General features: G+C 44.2%; 2 protein-coding genes and 1 long non-coding RNA gene across 3 annotated transcripts in view; 2 read left to right on the forward strand and 1 right to left on the reverse strand.

Moving 5' to 3' along the window:
* Positions 1 to 3,059: 3,059 nt before the first annotated feature.
* Positions 3,060 to 8,340, forward strand: RPL7L1 (ribosomal protein L7 like 1). Its single transcript, XM_052814307.1, has 7 exons — positions 3,060 to 3,303; positions 3,446 to 3,554; positions 6,036 to 6,199; positions 6,382 to 6,519; positions 6,783 to 6,892; positions 7,133 to 7,345; positions 7,612 to 8,340. Exons 1-6 carry the CDS (start codon positions 3,290 to 3,292, stop codon positions 7,339 to 7,341), a joined length of 744 nt encoding a protein of 247 aa, XP_052670267.1. The 5' UTR covers positions 3,060 to 3,289; the 3' UTR covers positions 7,342 to 7,345; positions 7,612 to 8,340.
* A 477-nt stretch (positions 8,341 to 8,817) lies between these two features.
* Positions 8,818 to 11,430, reverse strand: MAD2L1 (mitotic arrest deficient 2 like 1). The gene is made up of 5 exons (XM_052814323.1): positions 11,306 to 11,430; positions 10,941 to 11,087; positions 10,670 to 10,790; positions 9,934 to 10,037; positions 8,818 to 9,670 (listed from the first exon to the last, which is right to left on the reverse strand). The coding sequence occupies exons 1-5, from the start codon at positions 11,379 to 11,381 to the stop codon at positions 9,498 to 9,500; spliced, it is 621 nt and encodes a 206-aa protein (XP_052670283.1). The 5' UTR covers positions 11,382 to 11,430; the 3' UTR covers positions 8,818 to 9,497.
* A 204-nt stretch (positions 11,431 to 11,634) lies between these two features.
* Positions 11,635 to 15,015, forward strand: part of LOC128154144 (uncharacterized) — a 71,898-nt gene continuing 68,517 nt past the window's right edge. The window contains exon 1 of the long non-coding RNA XR_008239262.1: positions 11,635 to 11,934. This is a non-coding gene — a long non-coding RNA (uncharacterized LOC128154144). The remainder of the gene's footprint in view (positions 11,935 to 15,015) is intronic.

A 15,015-nucleotide genomic window follows, 5' to 3' on the forward strand; every position in this document is an offset into this window, starting at 1 on the left:
AAACAAATTCTGACTTTCTTTGGCCAAAGACAAACAGAAGAATGCATCTTTTAAGTCTAATACTGTAAACCATACCCGATTACTTCGTAATTTAGTGAGTAAAGTATAAGGGTTGGCTACCACAGGGTGTAAATCTTTAATGATTTTATTCACTCCTCTTAAATCCTGTACTACTGGATAAGTTCCATCTGGTTTCTTTACCAGTAATATGGGGTGTTATATTCTGATTCACATTCCACTAACAGTCCATGCTGTAAAAAATTACTAATTAGGCTTTCTATCCCTTTTCAGTCTTCTAGTTTCAAAGGGTATTGCTTTTGTTGTACCGGACTGGTTCCTTCCTTGAGCTCTATGACTATAGGAATGGCATTTTTTACCCTCCCGGGAGTCCCTGCAGCCCATACTCCTGGATATACCCGATTAATAATTTCTTCAGTTTCAGGGGTCGTTGTGCCAGACTTCCCAGGGTACATTAGGGCTAAACTTAAAATCTCAATTAATTGATTTTCCTTTATTTTTAATTCCATAGTCCCATGTTTAAAGTTATCACTGCTCCTAATTGTTCTAATATGTCCCGACCCAACAGTGGTTTGGGAGAATTTGGCAAATACAAAAATCGATGTATCCCAATTTGCTTCCCTAACTTGAATTTGAGGGGTTTTAAAAAGAACGCTTTTTCCTGTTGGCCAGTAGCTCCTTTTACATTTACAAAGTCCTTACTTAAAGGTATCAGTTCTTGATTTAAAACAGAGAAAGAGGCTCCCATAGCCACCAAAAATTCTACTTTTCCCTGATTTCCCTAGCTTAATTTTAACCAGTGGATCCACTAAGGTAGATGCCCCAGGTCCCCATCAGTCGGCCTCCACTTCTGCTATCACAGCCTGTTGTACTCCCTTATGTTTTCGGGCATTCATTTTTCCAATGTCCTTCCTCCCAACAATACGCACGCTGATTTCTTCCCAATACCCATTCTATCCCTCTTCTATTCCCAAAGGGCCTTCCTCTCCCACGTCCTCTAAATCCTCCTCCATTTACCATTCCTTTCCGTTCCAAAGCTGCCACCATCACTGTCGCCATTACTTTTGTTAATTTTCGTTTATCTGTATCCTCTTGATTTCTAAAAACTCTCCATGCTTCTTCAAGCAACTTCTCTAAGTCCCTTATATCTGGCTCTTTTAATTTCTGTAACTTCTTCCTTGTATCTGTAGATGACTGTCCCAGAAACAGAGATGAGCTGTTGCTGTCCCACGTCTGAAGAAGGATCTAGGGTAGTGTATTTTCTCATGGCATTTCTTATTTGATCTAGAAATTCAGTAGGGGTTTCTTTTGGCCCCTGTTTGGCAGCATATAATGCAGACCAGTTTACAGCATTTGGAATCGCATTCTCTAATCCCAATTTAATCCAATCTTGATATCGTTTTAGCATTCTGTAATCTCATGCATCATTGGGATCCCAGTGTGGGTCAGTCAGGGGGATGTGGTCATCTATGTTCCCCTGTAAAGTTCCTCCAGTGATCTGGGCCTGTACATGGGTTCAAGCGGTTTTTAATACCAATTGTTTTTGTTTCTGTCATTTCTCCTAAAATTAAATCTACATCTGACCAATCGGGATCCTGATTTTTTTACTATCAATTCAAATCACTTTGCCACTTTAATGGGGTCATCTCGATACCCCTTAGCTACCTCTTTCCAGGCATCCAGATCGGCGGTGGAAAAGGGAACTTTTAGCCTAGCCGGACGTCCCACCCCCATTACTTCTCTCAATGGGGCTAGGAGTAACACAGCCCCTCTGGGTTTTACTCCGGGTTCGTGCTGTAATTGGAGTAAAATCGCTTGTTGCTCCTTCCTCCTCACTGTTACTATCTGTTTCGGACGGGGGTAAGGGAGGTAGATTTTGTAATGGAGGGGGTAATCCCAGGTCCTCGGGCTGCTCTTCTACCTCCTCTACTTTCTTCCTGGGGTTTGTCAGCTTCAAACACCTTTGTCCAATGCTACACGCTAAGCAGCATCTCTTCATTTTCTCCTGCCTCTTTCTTTCACCTCTATGTTCTTTTTCTAAGGATAAACCCAGGGGGGTCTTGTGGTGGTACATTGATCCCACAATCTCTCTGCCAGTCTGGGTGGTTTCGTAAGGTAAGGAACATATTGGCATATATAACCTCATCCTATTTTTCTTCTATCCGCAAAAATAACCTTAACTACAATATAGTATTATAATTCAAAGATCCATTAAAGGACCATTTTTCATCCTCCCCCAGCTTGTATAAAGGCCACCACTGATTACAGTATTTAATTAATGTAATCTTGATCACATTCCCACCTGGTGGTCCCCCTATATCTCTCCAGTGTGCTAGGACACATCCTAGGGGGCTTTTCTTTAGAATTCCACCACTTTGTTGTCCCCCCTTCTACTTTACTGATTCTGTACCTTGTTTATTTTCCCAGATTACTTTAATAACTTCAACCTGTCTTTCTTTTCTTTTCCCACCCTGACCACGTTAAACAATTCTCACACTGAATATCCCATCCAAATACTACCCATAGGTTTTGATCACAGATAAAGCAATTTATGAGAAAGTGGTTCACATTCATTTCCATGGTGAAATACACAGTTCGCCGGGTTTCCCACACTCACTGTGCTGCGTCCCAGTCGCTCACCAGTCACACCAGAGTTAACTCAGCTTATTCATACACGAGTGTCAAATCCAAATCAATTTTCAGTAAACAATTCCTTACAAATATATCCAAGTTCAATACCAATAAATCAATACCGCCACAGAGTACGTTACTGCAGAAGTACGTAGCCCAACCCGTGCCCGTACCAAATACCAGAGCGCAGCACTCACAGCGAGCGTGCACAAAACCAGAAGTACAAAAACTTACACAAGTTATATTGAGCATCTCAATACCGAATGATACCAGACGTATACCCTCAGGCACCAGTAACCTGGTATACGGTGCTCCGCGTAGGACGTCTCCTACGACTTATGAGAACGCCGTAACGCCCGGTCCCGGATTCCAGAAAAATGTAAAGAATACCTTTACTCCTTTAGATGGTCCTTGTCTGCTCCCGCAGCGATCCGACTGAGGCGAGGAGTCCCTCCGGGAAATCCCGGGGGTGCCCTAGGGACTCCTGTTCTCCGCGGGTCCTGCAGCCGAGCCGAGTGGATCCCTTCGGGTACAAGACGAGGAGGAGCTGCGGGGAGCCCGGCCCCGGGCTGGGCGGCCATGACACCGCCCCGCGCATGCGCGGTAGCGGCACCCCCCCCCACCCTCGACTGCCGGCGAAATGGCGGAAGAGGAGTGAGTGCGGGGGAGCGGTGGGTCGGGTATCCGCCGCCATCCGCGGGGACTGCGCTGTCGCGGGGCTGGGGGCGGCGGGGGTGTCCCGGGGGGTGTCGGGGTGCGGTGCTGCTGGATGTGACCGGCTTCTCCCGTCCCGCAGGCCGAGGCGGCGGATCCCGCTGGTGCCGGAGAACTTGCTGAAGAAGAGGAAGGCCTACCAGGCCATCAAGGCCACCCAGGCCAAGCAGGCGCTCCTCAACAAGCGGAAGGTAGGGGCCGGCCGCGGGGGGATCCCCGGGGCGGCGGTCCCCGGCCCGGGAGCGGGGGAGTTGGCGTTGTCCGGCCGGCTGGGAGAGCCTGGCTGTAAGGGGGCGAAGCCCGGGGTGGATCTGCAGTGCTGTTGCGGCTGTCCGTGCTTGTGTTTCGGAGGAGGGAATCGTAGCTCCGTGCAGTCGTACGAATGATCTGAGTGGTCAGCTTCCTCTGCGAGGGGGATTGCCGGAGCCCTGCGGGGGGGGCAAAGGAGGGAGCCAGCTCGTTGCTGAGACTCTGTATTGATACTGTGATGATCCTCTGGGTTATCTCTGAGAGGAAGCTTGAGTTCATCTCTTCAGTTATTGAGCGTCTTCCCCGTGTGTCTCTGAGCCCTGTAAAGAGGACAAAACTTTTTGGCGTGTTATACCGAAACACAAATTTATTGAAGACTGAGTCGTTCCTCTCAGATCAGTGATTACCAGGGTGCGTGTGTGCACGGCCAGATGTGGTAAAACGTAATGCTGCCGAGTTGTTTGTGCTACCATGGGATTACGCTGTCTGAAAGCAGTTCACCTTTGCATTGTAAACTGTCATGGAGACGGTGTGCCTTTCTGAGGGTGCGTTTAGAGTTAACTAGGTAGATAAATCTGTTGGAGCGTAGGCAGGTCATTGTGAAGCCTTTTTCTGTGTGTCAGGTGGCACGTGTTGCTCCCTGTGCTTGGTGTGTGGTTTTCAGACTGGCAGAGCACAGCAAACTTTCCTATTTCAGAATTTGAGACCTGTTCTGCTGTATTTCAGCTAATACAGCAGGTGCTTGTCTTGGAAGTGGCTTAAAGCTTTCCCAGTGAATCTGTTTTTGTGGAGTTGGTGGAATTATGTGCAAAACTCCTGCCGTTTTGGTTAAGTACTGTGTTTATGTTTTAAACTATATGAATGGCTTGCTGTATTTACGAGGTGGAAGGGGAAGTATAAGCAATAATGTTAAATTGCCACCTTTTAAGATTCTCATTAGAAAAATGACCCTAGTGATGAGATTTTGATCAGGTCTACCTGCTTTGAAAATTCAAACCAATTTTATGGGTGATTTACAAGGTGAAATGGGACAGAAGACACATAACATTAAATACTTCAATTTTAAAATGGCCTAATAATTTAGTCAGTAGTGTATCTGAAATATTACTGGGTAGCTGCCATGCACATTCAGCTCCTATTCATATGAGAAAGAACTATGATTTAGGTGGATGTACGTGTTCCTGAGCTAAGGATAGGCATTTAAACATCTTTTTAATTTAAAAAAGCTGTAAATTTTCCCATAATTCTGAAAAGACTTTTTTTTTTTTTAAGTGAGCTAGATGTTCTGTGTTTAAATTAGTAATACTTAATAGTTATTTGAATGCTTGGATTTTTTTTGTATGTGTGCCTTTGTAGAAAGGGACTTTAAACCCAGTTATTTTCTGTTGGGTGGTAATTTTGAGTCACACTAGGGTATTGCTGTAGCATCTGTTTTACCCAGATACCTACGTTGTTTCTGGCTTTCCCAGTGATTGGCTGAGCTGTGTATGTAGTTGTGAAGATCTGTCTGTCTGTAGCTGCAAATGCTTCCATTTGATTTCTTCTATGCCTAGAAGTGTCGTGGGTCTCACTTTGTCCTAATTTATTTTTTTTTCTGAGGAAAAACTCTTAGTTCACTGTTCATAAAATATAGGTAGATGCTTGTAAATTCGTATGTTGTCCTCAGTTCTGTCTCCCTGTAGTGGGTTGACCCTGGCTGGATGCCAGGTGCCCACCAAAGCTGCTCTATCACTCCCCCTTCTCAGCTGGACAGGGGGGAGAAAATATAACAAAAGGCTCATGGGTCAAGATAAGGACAGTTTAATAAAGTGAAAGCCAAGGTTGTGCGCGAAAGCAAAGAAAAACAAATGATATTATTCTCTACTTTCCATCAGCAGGCGATGTCTAGCCACTTCCTGGGAAGCAGGGCTTCAGTATGCGTAGTGGTTGCTCCGGAAGACAAAAATGCCCCCCTTCCGTCTCCCTTTACTTAGCTTTTATATCTGAGCTGACGTCGTATGGTATGGAATATCTGTTTGGTTAGTTTAGGTCAGCTGTCCTGGTTATGTCCCCTCCCGAGATCTTGCCCTGCCCCAGCCTGCCATTGAGGGGGGGGGGGGGGGGGGCAAAAATGTTGGGGAGACAGCCTTGATGCTGTGCCAGCACTGCTCAGCAGTAGCCAAAACACTGGTGTGTTATCAACACCTTTCTAGCTACTGATGCAGAGCACAGTGCTATGAGGGCTGCTATGGGGAGAATTAACTCCATCTCAGCCAGACCCAATACACTCCCCTGGGCTTAGATTATCAAATTTATTTTTCTTCTTACTGCCTCCAAAACTGAAAGACCATAGTTCATCAAGTTCTGAATTTCATTTGGCCTTGGAGATGCAAACCTCTGAGACTCTTGGGAAGGGTGATAATTTCTTATCCTTTTGTCTCTAGCACCAGAAGGGGAAACAAATCCAGTTTAAACGCCTTGAGGCTTTTGTTCGAGATTCATGGCGCAAACACCGAGATGACATCCGGCTGAGGCGCATGGAGCAGAGACCTGGACAGGCGCCTGTACCTCAGGAGCACAAACTAGCCTTTGTTGTGCGGATTGTAGAGTAAGAAAGTTTTGTTACTCCTTACCTTTATTGTTGTTACTATTTGTAGCTGTCATATAATTTCTAAGCAAAGGAAGGGTGATCAACCCAGACATGTCTCCTTATAGGTAATCTGAGACCTTTCGTTGCTGTATTAGAGAAACGTGGTTACTAATACTAAACTAAATGTTTTTCTGACTCAGTATTAAGGGAGTGAGTAGGAGGGTAAGAAGAGTGATCGAGTTGCTGCGGCTGAGAAAAAATTTCACTGGAACATTTGTTAAACTGACTCCTTTATCGCTGAAGATGCTGCGGATTGTGGAACCTTATGTGGCGTGGGGGTAAGTACCAGCCCCGTGACTTGATAGCAGTTTGTATTTAAATTTCATAGCTTTTTGATTCTCCCTCTGGTGTCACAAATCCATAGCTGGCTTTTCTAGTAATGGTCAAAACTTTGTCAACTTATATCTAAAACTTGTTATTGTCCCTTTTCTCATTGTTCTAAAAATAACTTGGTTACTTTCTCACCTCTATACAAAGGAGTAGGATGAGACTTTCAGCTGTATCACGTCTCTCTTGCAGAATCTGATTTTTGTTTTTGCAGACACCCTAACCTGAAATCTGTACGAGAGCTCATCCTGAAACGGGGTCAAGCCAAGATAAAGAAAAAGAGAATGCCTCTGACAGACAATATGCTGATAGAGCAGCATTTAGGTGAGGAAGAGGATGAGAAAATTAAGTGAATCAAGGAAAGAGGCCAATGTGGAGAGTTTGCAATCTGACCTCAGAGGGAAGGGAGGGGAGGGAGAAAAACCTTGCAAGACTTGCAGATGGAGAACTGGCTATTCTGGAGTAGCGTGAGGAAAGATAATACAGTTGGGCATCTTGTGTATATGTTGTAGGGGGTGTGCTTTTTGTTTTGTTGGGTTTTTTTAAAAAAAAAATTCTCTGCAGGGAACTATGGTATTATTTGCCTGGAAGACCTCATTCATGAAATCTACTCAGCTGGGAAGTATTTCAAACAAGTCGCAAACTTTCTATGGCCATTCCATCTGTCAGTGGCTCGCCATGCTTCACGTAACAAAGTGGGTTTCCTGAAGGAGATGGGTAAGCCTGGCTGCAGAGGTGAAGCAATCAACCAGCTTATACGTCAGCTGAACTAGTCAGGTGAGGAACGTCTGTTGTGTAACTTTTAAATCTTGCCCTTTATCTGGTTTCCTAAGAAAAGCTATACTGCCATCAGAGATGGGTGGAGGGGGCACCTATGTTTTTGATTCTTCACTCTACAGAAGAGACCCCCAAGGTAGGGGAAACTAATGAAGAGGGTGGGTTCCATTAGGTGTCAGCAAATCCTATTGGACATCTCTATAAAGGCTTGACTTCTGGGAGATTGCATTAATGTGACTTTTTTTTCTTTCTTTCTTGTTCTGCAGGGTCTTTGTGAAAACTTCAGGATTTTGCATATAGTTTTCATGGATGTTATCTCTATGCAATGATATACTCTATCTCTTGGCTGTTGGTGCCTCTATAAAAAAAGAAAAAACATACAGACTTGGAGATGGACTTGGAGCTGGTCCTTCTTAAAGAAGATAAATTGTATTTGGTACAAGAAAGAAGTGACTTGAATTTCCTGGAGCAGTCTGGCTTCTGTACCTCTGTAAAATAAGGGTGGTTTTTATACTCACTACTGCTGGCTCTGTACAAGTCACCTCCTGATCTCACCTTTGGTATGAAGCAGTGGTTGTCAGTTCCTTATTTAAATTTCTGTTACAGTTGACTTGCACTCACTGCTTTGATCCAGTCCTCCTCAGGGGCAGTGCTTGAAGGTGCACCTCCCAGGTGTAAAGGGGTAGCGCAGTCACCTGTTTAAGAAAATTGCAGACAGGCAGAAGAAAAAACACTAGGTATTCCTCTGTTACTGCAGTGCAAGCCCTAGCACTGAATAATGTAATATTTTTTGGAAGTACCTAGACTGTATGTGTTTTAAAAAGCTGTGATTTTGTGCTGCTGATTTACAGAAGGCTGCCTTTTCAATTCTGCTAGATTGGGACTGCTGGAGAGAACTATTTCCTGGTAGGAAAGCCCAGAAACTTTGTGATATAGTGGTGGAGTACTTGTAATCAATGTTTTTTAAATAAACTTTTGAAATTACACTGTTATAACAGGAAGAGTCATATATATACATATATATATATATATATATAACTCTAGAAGAGTGAGAAAAGTTAAATACTCTGGCTGAAGTGCATTTGGTGAAGGAAATGAACAAAACCACAGAAGTATCTGAAAGTTCTGTTAACACTTACAGTTTTAAATCCTAAATTTCTTCCGGTACAAACTGTGCGAAGAATGCGGGAAGAGTCCGATGCTATTTAACAAATACGGAAGGCGCTGTGCTTAATCATTAGGTCACTGTGACTTATTTATTTATACTGTTATTTGAAGACTTAAGTGCGGGAAAACTACTAATCCGTGACTGGATTTCATATTGACTGTACAACACTTGTTTTGAGACTCAGAGAAAACAGTTGAAGTAACAGTAAGTAGGACACCTTTAGGGTACTAGTTCTGTGACAGTTATAAATTAAGATGTAGCATCCATAAAAACATCTAAAATATGAAGTACTACAGACTTGGAATTAGAGAACACTATACAAGTTCAAGCTTTATTTGTAAAACAAGAATACAAACGTAGAAAATGCTTGACAGACACTAGAGACATACACCGACTTCGAACGACACCACCATCCCCAGAAGCAGAGTCCAGCAGTCATTAATGTACAAGGCTTCATATAGTTAAGATTTTCCTGATAAACAGCTGCTTTCATTGTAAAGAGGTACAAGTAACTTCAGAATTGTTCTGTTGATACATTTTAGAATTGTTTCTGGTAATAAAACAGCCCAGGCTTTTAATGAAGAACCGGCACGTCAGGAGTATGATATTTTTTTAGTGCCAGAGAGAACTTAAGCCTGCTAATAGAATGCAGTTTATAGTAATAAAATACGAAATTACAGGATCTGAACACAATTCTAGCAATTGATCCTAGGTTTAGACAGTTTTTCTGGTGAACACACCATTTGTTTAGCTCATACAGATAAGTAAGAATTGAACTATTGTTATGAATATCTTATTTAGACCTGTTTAAAAACAATGCCAGCTTAGTCTAGTGTTACACCACATTATCCTAGGCAACCATGTTGCCTTTTTTCTGTATCATACTTCAGCAAGAGCAACAGTAATGATGTGTTCGTGACTCAGCTGCACTAGGAACAGAAACTATGCAAGGTGACAGGATATATACAACACCCCTGCTGTGTCTTAGGGGAAGGAATCCTTTTTGTAAGCTACCATACTGTTTACTTTGTGGATTGTAGTAGTGAAGGAACGAAGACGAACCTCTTCCGAATTGGCTATGAATTGTGGTCCTGACTCTTCCCACTTTTCTGGCACTGCCAAATCTTTATCTGTGTATATCAGCAAGTCGAAGGCACCTGTAAGCAAGTGGAAACAAGTTAACAGTAATGCATACATAAGAAGATGGCATATTTGAAGTTAAAGTGCATCTTCTAGAAGCCACCCTGAGTTCTGTCCTGATCTCAGTCTAACAAAATGCTCTCAGAAATGTAATGATATATGACATGTAATAATGAAGAAGCCTCAGAAAATAGCAGAAAGTATTTTCTAAAAGTGGAAAAGTTGTTGAGATTTTCCCAAAGCAGCATTTGATTTCTTTAGTGAAGTTAGGAATACTCACAGGCAGTTTCCAACAGTGGCAGAAAAGTTACTGTGGCAGTTATTTGTCTGATAACAGATCTAATTTCATCCTGAATAGCTTTCTGAGATTTCTCTCGTGGTGCACTGGAAAAATAGGAAAACTCTGTTAAGAAAGCAAGCTTCTACTATACTGACAGTTTTCTTTAAATACAGTCCTCTCTGTTAAGCTCTGTTGGTCTGTTTGCTACAGAATTTTTTTATAGTAGTGACACTCTTTTAAACCCTAGGTAGACAGGCTTAGAAAAATTAAGCAATAGTCAGTTTCCCTTTATTGTTGTTTGTGAAGCTTCACAGTACTTGTAAGGAATGTTACATTTATTTTCAGTCCGGAATGGATGAGAACATTTTGGCATAACAACAGGAAAGCTGTAGTTCTTCAGGGCATGTACCCAATACAGGATTTTATGTACTTTGTTGAAGATGAAAAATCAAATTTTGATCTGGTGCTTTAAAAAAAAATTTAAAAGTCAACACCTGAGGATTATGTATACTTCAATCATATAATGACTGGTTTACAGACAAACAGAAGGAATAGCAGTAAGAAAGATAGTAGGTTTGGTAAGGTTTGAAGGAACACCTTCCATGTTGATACTGAGAAAAGGCCGTCTCGGCTGCTCTGAGCAACCAGAACAGTGCTGATGCACATGGAATTATCTTGTGCCTGCACAGCTACTAGGTAGAGGGAAGAGCAGGCATAGAGGAACACTGTTACTCACCTCTCATCCTTTGCAGTTTTGTCACACTCTATGTCAAACTGCCACCGCTCCAGAACCTCGTTGTTTTCGATACTCGAGATGACCACCACCAGGCGCTGCACGATGCACTTGTACAGCCACTCTGAAAGAAGCCACAGCGCTTATTTGCAGTGCGAGAAAGACAAGAAGCATCACCAGAGACACAACAAGGAGGGCACAGCAGCCTCCCGCCAGCTGCACTAGCTTGGCAGTTTGAAGAAGCCCCCCCCCCCCGCTCCCCGCGCCCCGCCACCTTTCATCTGCTCCACCACATTGTTGAGGTAATTCTTCAGCTCGGGGTCGGTGGTGACGAGGAGGGTGAGCCCGTACTTCTGGACGCGGGTGAAGGTCTCGGGGGGGTAGATGCCCCGCTGGTAGAGGATGCTGTTGATTCCATAAGCTGCAACACGCGGAAGGGAGAGGGGGTGGGGAGAAGATGTGTGCGTGAGGAGGCCGGGCCGCCCCTCCCCGCCGGCGGCCATGTCGCCCCGCAGGAGGCCTACCAGCCGCCCCGTCCTCCCTCCCTCCCTCCCTCCCTCCCTCCCTCCCTCCCTCCCACCCACCCACTCACTCCGGTCGGTCTCCGAGCCCCCCCTCCCCAGCGGCGCAGCCCCTTACAGAAAAACTCGGCGACGATCTCGGCGCTGCCCCGCAGGGTGATGCCCTGCTGGTCCCGGCCGAGCTGCTTGGCCATGGGGACTGCGCGGCGGCGGCCGCCGCTTTCCCCGCCGCCCGGTTCAAATCGAGCCCCGCCCCGCCACAACGCCCCTTTCCCGCCTCGTCAGGCCGTGGCTGCGCACGCGCGCTAGCGGAGGCCTCCCCCGCCCCCTCCTCCTCCTTCCCCGCGTGCGCGGACCGTTGGGGGAAGTCGTCCGCCGTGGTGCGCGTGCGTTGCCCCCCCAGGCGGCTGAGGGGAGGTCGCGGGACCTCACCTCACACCACACCGCCGGCCCCAGCGTGTCTTCTGGTGGCGAAGCGGGGTTGCCGTGCTGTGCATCGACAGAGGGAGCTGGCTCGGCAAGCTACCTGATAGAAAGGAAAGGTCTTCCCGCGTTAAACTTCCCACCAGCTCTAGGTGCCGTTGAGGCGGGTCGAGCCGTCGCCTGTGGCGGGGCTGAGGGAAGCACAGGCTGGGGGCGGAGTGAGGCCTCGCCGTGGAAGTGCTGTTGGAAGTTCGGTTTCAGAGTTTGTTTAGATGCATTCGTCCGTATGAAGGCGCTTTTGAACTTAAAAATGAAACTTGCCAGGTACGAATGAAATGAAGCAAGTACCTCGTTTATGGGTGATTTTTGGAAGCGTTCGCTATGTAAATCATGTAGTAGCTATCTAAAATAAAACCGGTCTATTCTGCAAGCACTGTCAACAGGCAGGCAAGGGAGACCTTGGGAAAGTGGGATGAAACAGACACTTTTTCCTTAAATCTGTAGGATAGCAAGTAACACAAAAAGAAAGGGGTTAAGAGGCATTTAGAAAGACAGGGAACCCACAAGCTCACCGCTCTGTTAGGGTGCCGCAGTGAAGGGCAATTGCTAGTTGGTCAAAGCACTTCAATCCTGTTATTACAGGGACACCAAGGAAAACACTGCAACTAGCAGTGACTATCAAAAGGAGGAAACTGGCAGATGTTAACAGGTAAGAGAGACAAGAGTGAAACAGCAAGTAAATGTGAAGTGTTGAAATATTTAAATAGTATCGTGAATAGGGGAAGCCATAGTCCACTGGGATAGTAACTAGGTGGCCAGCTAGTCAGCTGATAAAATCAACAGGCAAGTAAGTGCAAACTGGAAAGTGAATGGATTTGTTGGGCATGCAAGAGCTGCAAATGAAATCCTTTCCTGAATGTGATTTTTCTGAAGTGTCTGAAATTAATAGACATTTATCATCTAAGAAATACCTGTATTAAATGCCCATATTGACCCTGAAAGAAACTGATCAGAACAGCCTTAAAATGCAGTGACGTTCAAAACAGAAGTATTTTAAAACTTGGATAAAAACCATATGGTCATTACACAGTGCAGTAGGCCAGCTGCTAAAAGAGTGACTCGATGGCATGATTGCTTATTTTGTCATCATAAAATACTTTTTCTCAACCTGTTGGCTCCAATTTTTGCTCTAAGAGGAAGTACTGTTTTAATCACGCTGATGTGATTAAAACAAATAGCATAGTCCTGAAATCATGTGCTGAAGTTCTGAAAGGGTCTGAAGAATTCAGCTATTCACCTAGAGAACTATATTCTGGGCCTTGATCACAAGTGATTGTGTTATACATTAGTCTTCTGAATAAAACGTTTTCTGAGTAAGAGTGGTGTATTTCAAAGCCTATGGTAATGGAAGCGTTTTGATCGGAAGCCCAGCTTTTAGAAGCTAGATAGCTGTGAGTATCAGCTGGTTTGCTTCAAACCTTATGTACTATCATGCTCTTATTCATCTATCCCAAAATGGTCTCAACCCACTTTTTTTCCCCACTTGGCTTTTCATCTGTTTTGCTTCCTCTGAGGTTTTTGGAGAGCTGCTCATTTTTGTGATAAATATAAGAGCTTGAAAGCCCTGTTGCATGAGGCTAGGCAAGAATAGCAGAACTTATGATTAATATATACACATTTCTCCTCCAGCTGTTTTGTTACTGTTAAAACCAAATGAAAGAAAAAATTCAAATGCTTCTTGGTTTACCAGATTCACTTCACTGTATTTCAGGGTAGATGGCTTGAAGATCTGTTGATATGACCTGGCAGATATGCATATCAACAACAGACTTAATTGCACCATCTTTTTTTCTCCCAAGATTCATCTGGGAGGTATTGAGAGGTGGTGGTGATCCCCAGTACCTCTGTTAAAACTCTAAGCTTCCTTCAGTGAGCCTGGCACATGGTGTTTCACAGAGTTTTGGATCACTTCTCTATCCCCATTTCTGTGTCACAGTTAACACTGGTTTCTGCCCTGGTGTGCCCCCCCCCCCCAAAAAAAAAAACCCAAACAAACACCACCTTTGCATTTTGGAATTCTAATTCTTCTCTCTCTAGGGAAATACATTTCCCTTTTACAATGTGTTACTACTTCTCTTTACATTTCTTATATATGCTGCAATGTAATCTAATGGTAAGAGCTGCGTATTTTCAATACTTCTTTCTCCTGAGCCCCTAATACTTCCCTTTGTCTTTTAACACATTATTTTTCTGTGGCCAATTCTGTGGCCTTTTCTGTGGCCTTTGAAAAGGTCAATCTTTTATGTCCATGAAGTAGTGTCTTTCTTAACCTTTGTATTTCTTCTGCTGGAATGTTCTTCATCTTCACCTCTCTTTTTCTTCTCATGCCATCAAGATGTTCCTCTCTTTCCCCCCCAGCAATAATTCACTTGCATGAAGGTTTACTTATTTGACAATGTGTGTTTGCTGCTTTTCCCTTTACATTCTCCAATTATCTCATCTTTGTTTCTCTGTTACAAGTCCTAAGCTCCACAACACTTGTCTTCATTTTCTTCACTTCATTTAGGTTGGTGTCACTCAGCTTCTCTGCCAGGTCAATCCAATATCCCCCAACAAAGGCACCCAGCGAATGTGTGCTTACCTGTTGTGTAACTAATCTTCAGTCACCACTTGACCGTAGCCTGGTCAAGTGTGATGGGGACATACGTACATAACTCCTTTCGTCGTATTACTAAACGGGCATGCTCCATGCGATGATGGTGCCTATAGTTTGTGTTTAGGGCACGTCCAGCTACATGACAGGAGGAAGGCTGCGGGGCTCTTGCAAGGGAGAACAGCAGGGAGACTGCTGTGGGTTAGTGAATGATTTGTGTGGCTGACAGCCTGCTTCCTGACCAACTCTGAGGGACTCTCAGGAACGAAGATGACAGGCTGAGTTATATGTTCTGGCACACCAGGAGCTGGCTATCCTTGCTTTAATTATCTCATGCTAAAACCTTAATTTTCATAAGGAATGTGAAGTCCCAGTTGTATTTAATTTAGGTCTCTTACGATTCTTTAGTCATTACTCTGTTTCTCAATTACGGCTTGATGTTACGACAGAATTTTTTTCTCTCTCTGTGAAAGGAAACGTCCCCTATTTAGCTTGGCTTTTCTGCAACATTTAATGATTGCTTCCCCATGACAATTGTCAATGAACCTGGGACAATCCAAATCACTGGTACGTCTTCACTTTTTTTAAGGCAACCCAGGTCATTCCCATAGTCATCCAGCAGACTAGAAGACATAATCCACTTGTAGAGTTCATTCCCAGTTTTTTTTTTTACCCTCAGGATGATGTGGACAGGTCTCTCCTTCCATCATAGCAAAATAGTCTATAAAATGAAAGTTCTGTCTGGTACAAAA

This window comes from Harpia harpyja, chromosome 2 (genome assembly GCF_026419915.1).
Source record: "Harpia harpyja isolate bHarHar1 chromosome 2, bHarHar1 primary haplotype, whole genome shotgun sequence".
Taxonomy (NCBI): domain Eukaryota; kingdom Metazoa; phylum Chordata; class Aves; order Accipitriformes; family Accipitridae; genus Harpia; species Harpia harpyja.

Coding starts and splice junctions, on each gene's coding strand:
- MAD2L1 (XM_052814323.1), bottom strand. CDS start 11,381: ATGGCCAAGCAGCTCGGCCGGGACCAGCAGGGCATCACCCTGCGGGGC. Junction 11,088..11,305: donor GATCGTCGCCGAGTTTTTCT/GTAAGGGGCTGC, acceptor CGCGTGTTGCAG/CTTATGGAATCAACAGCATC. Junction 10,038..10,669: donor AAAACTGCAAAGGATGAGAG/GTGAGTAACAGT, acceptor CTATTTTTCCAG/TGCACCACGAGAGAAATCTC.
- RPL7L1 (XM_052814307.1), top strand. Junction 3,555..6,035: donor CGCTCCTCAACAAGCGGAAG/GTAGGGGCCGGC, acceptor TTTTGTCTCTAG/CACCAGAAGGGGAAACAAAT. Junction 6,520..6,782: donor GAACCTTATGTGGCGTGGGG/GTAAGTACCAGC, acceptor TTGTTTTTGCAG/ACACCCTAACCTGAAATCTG.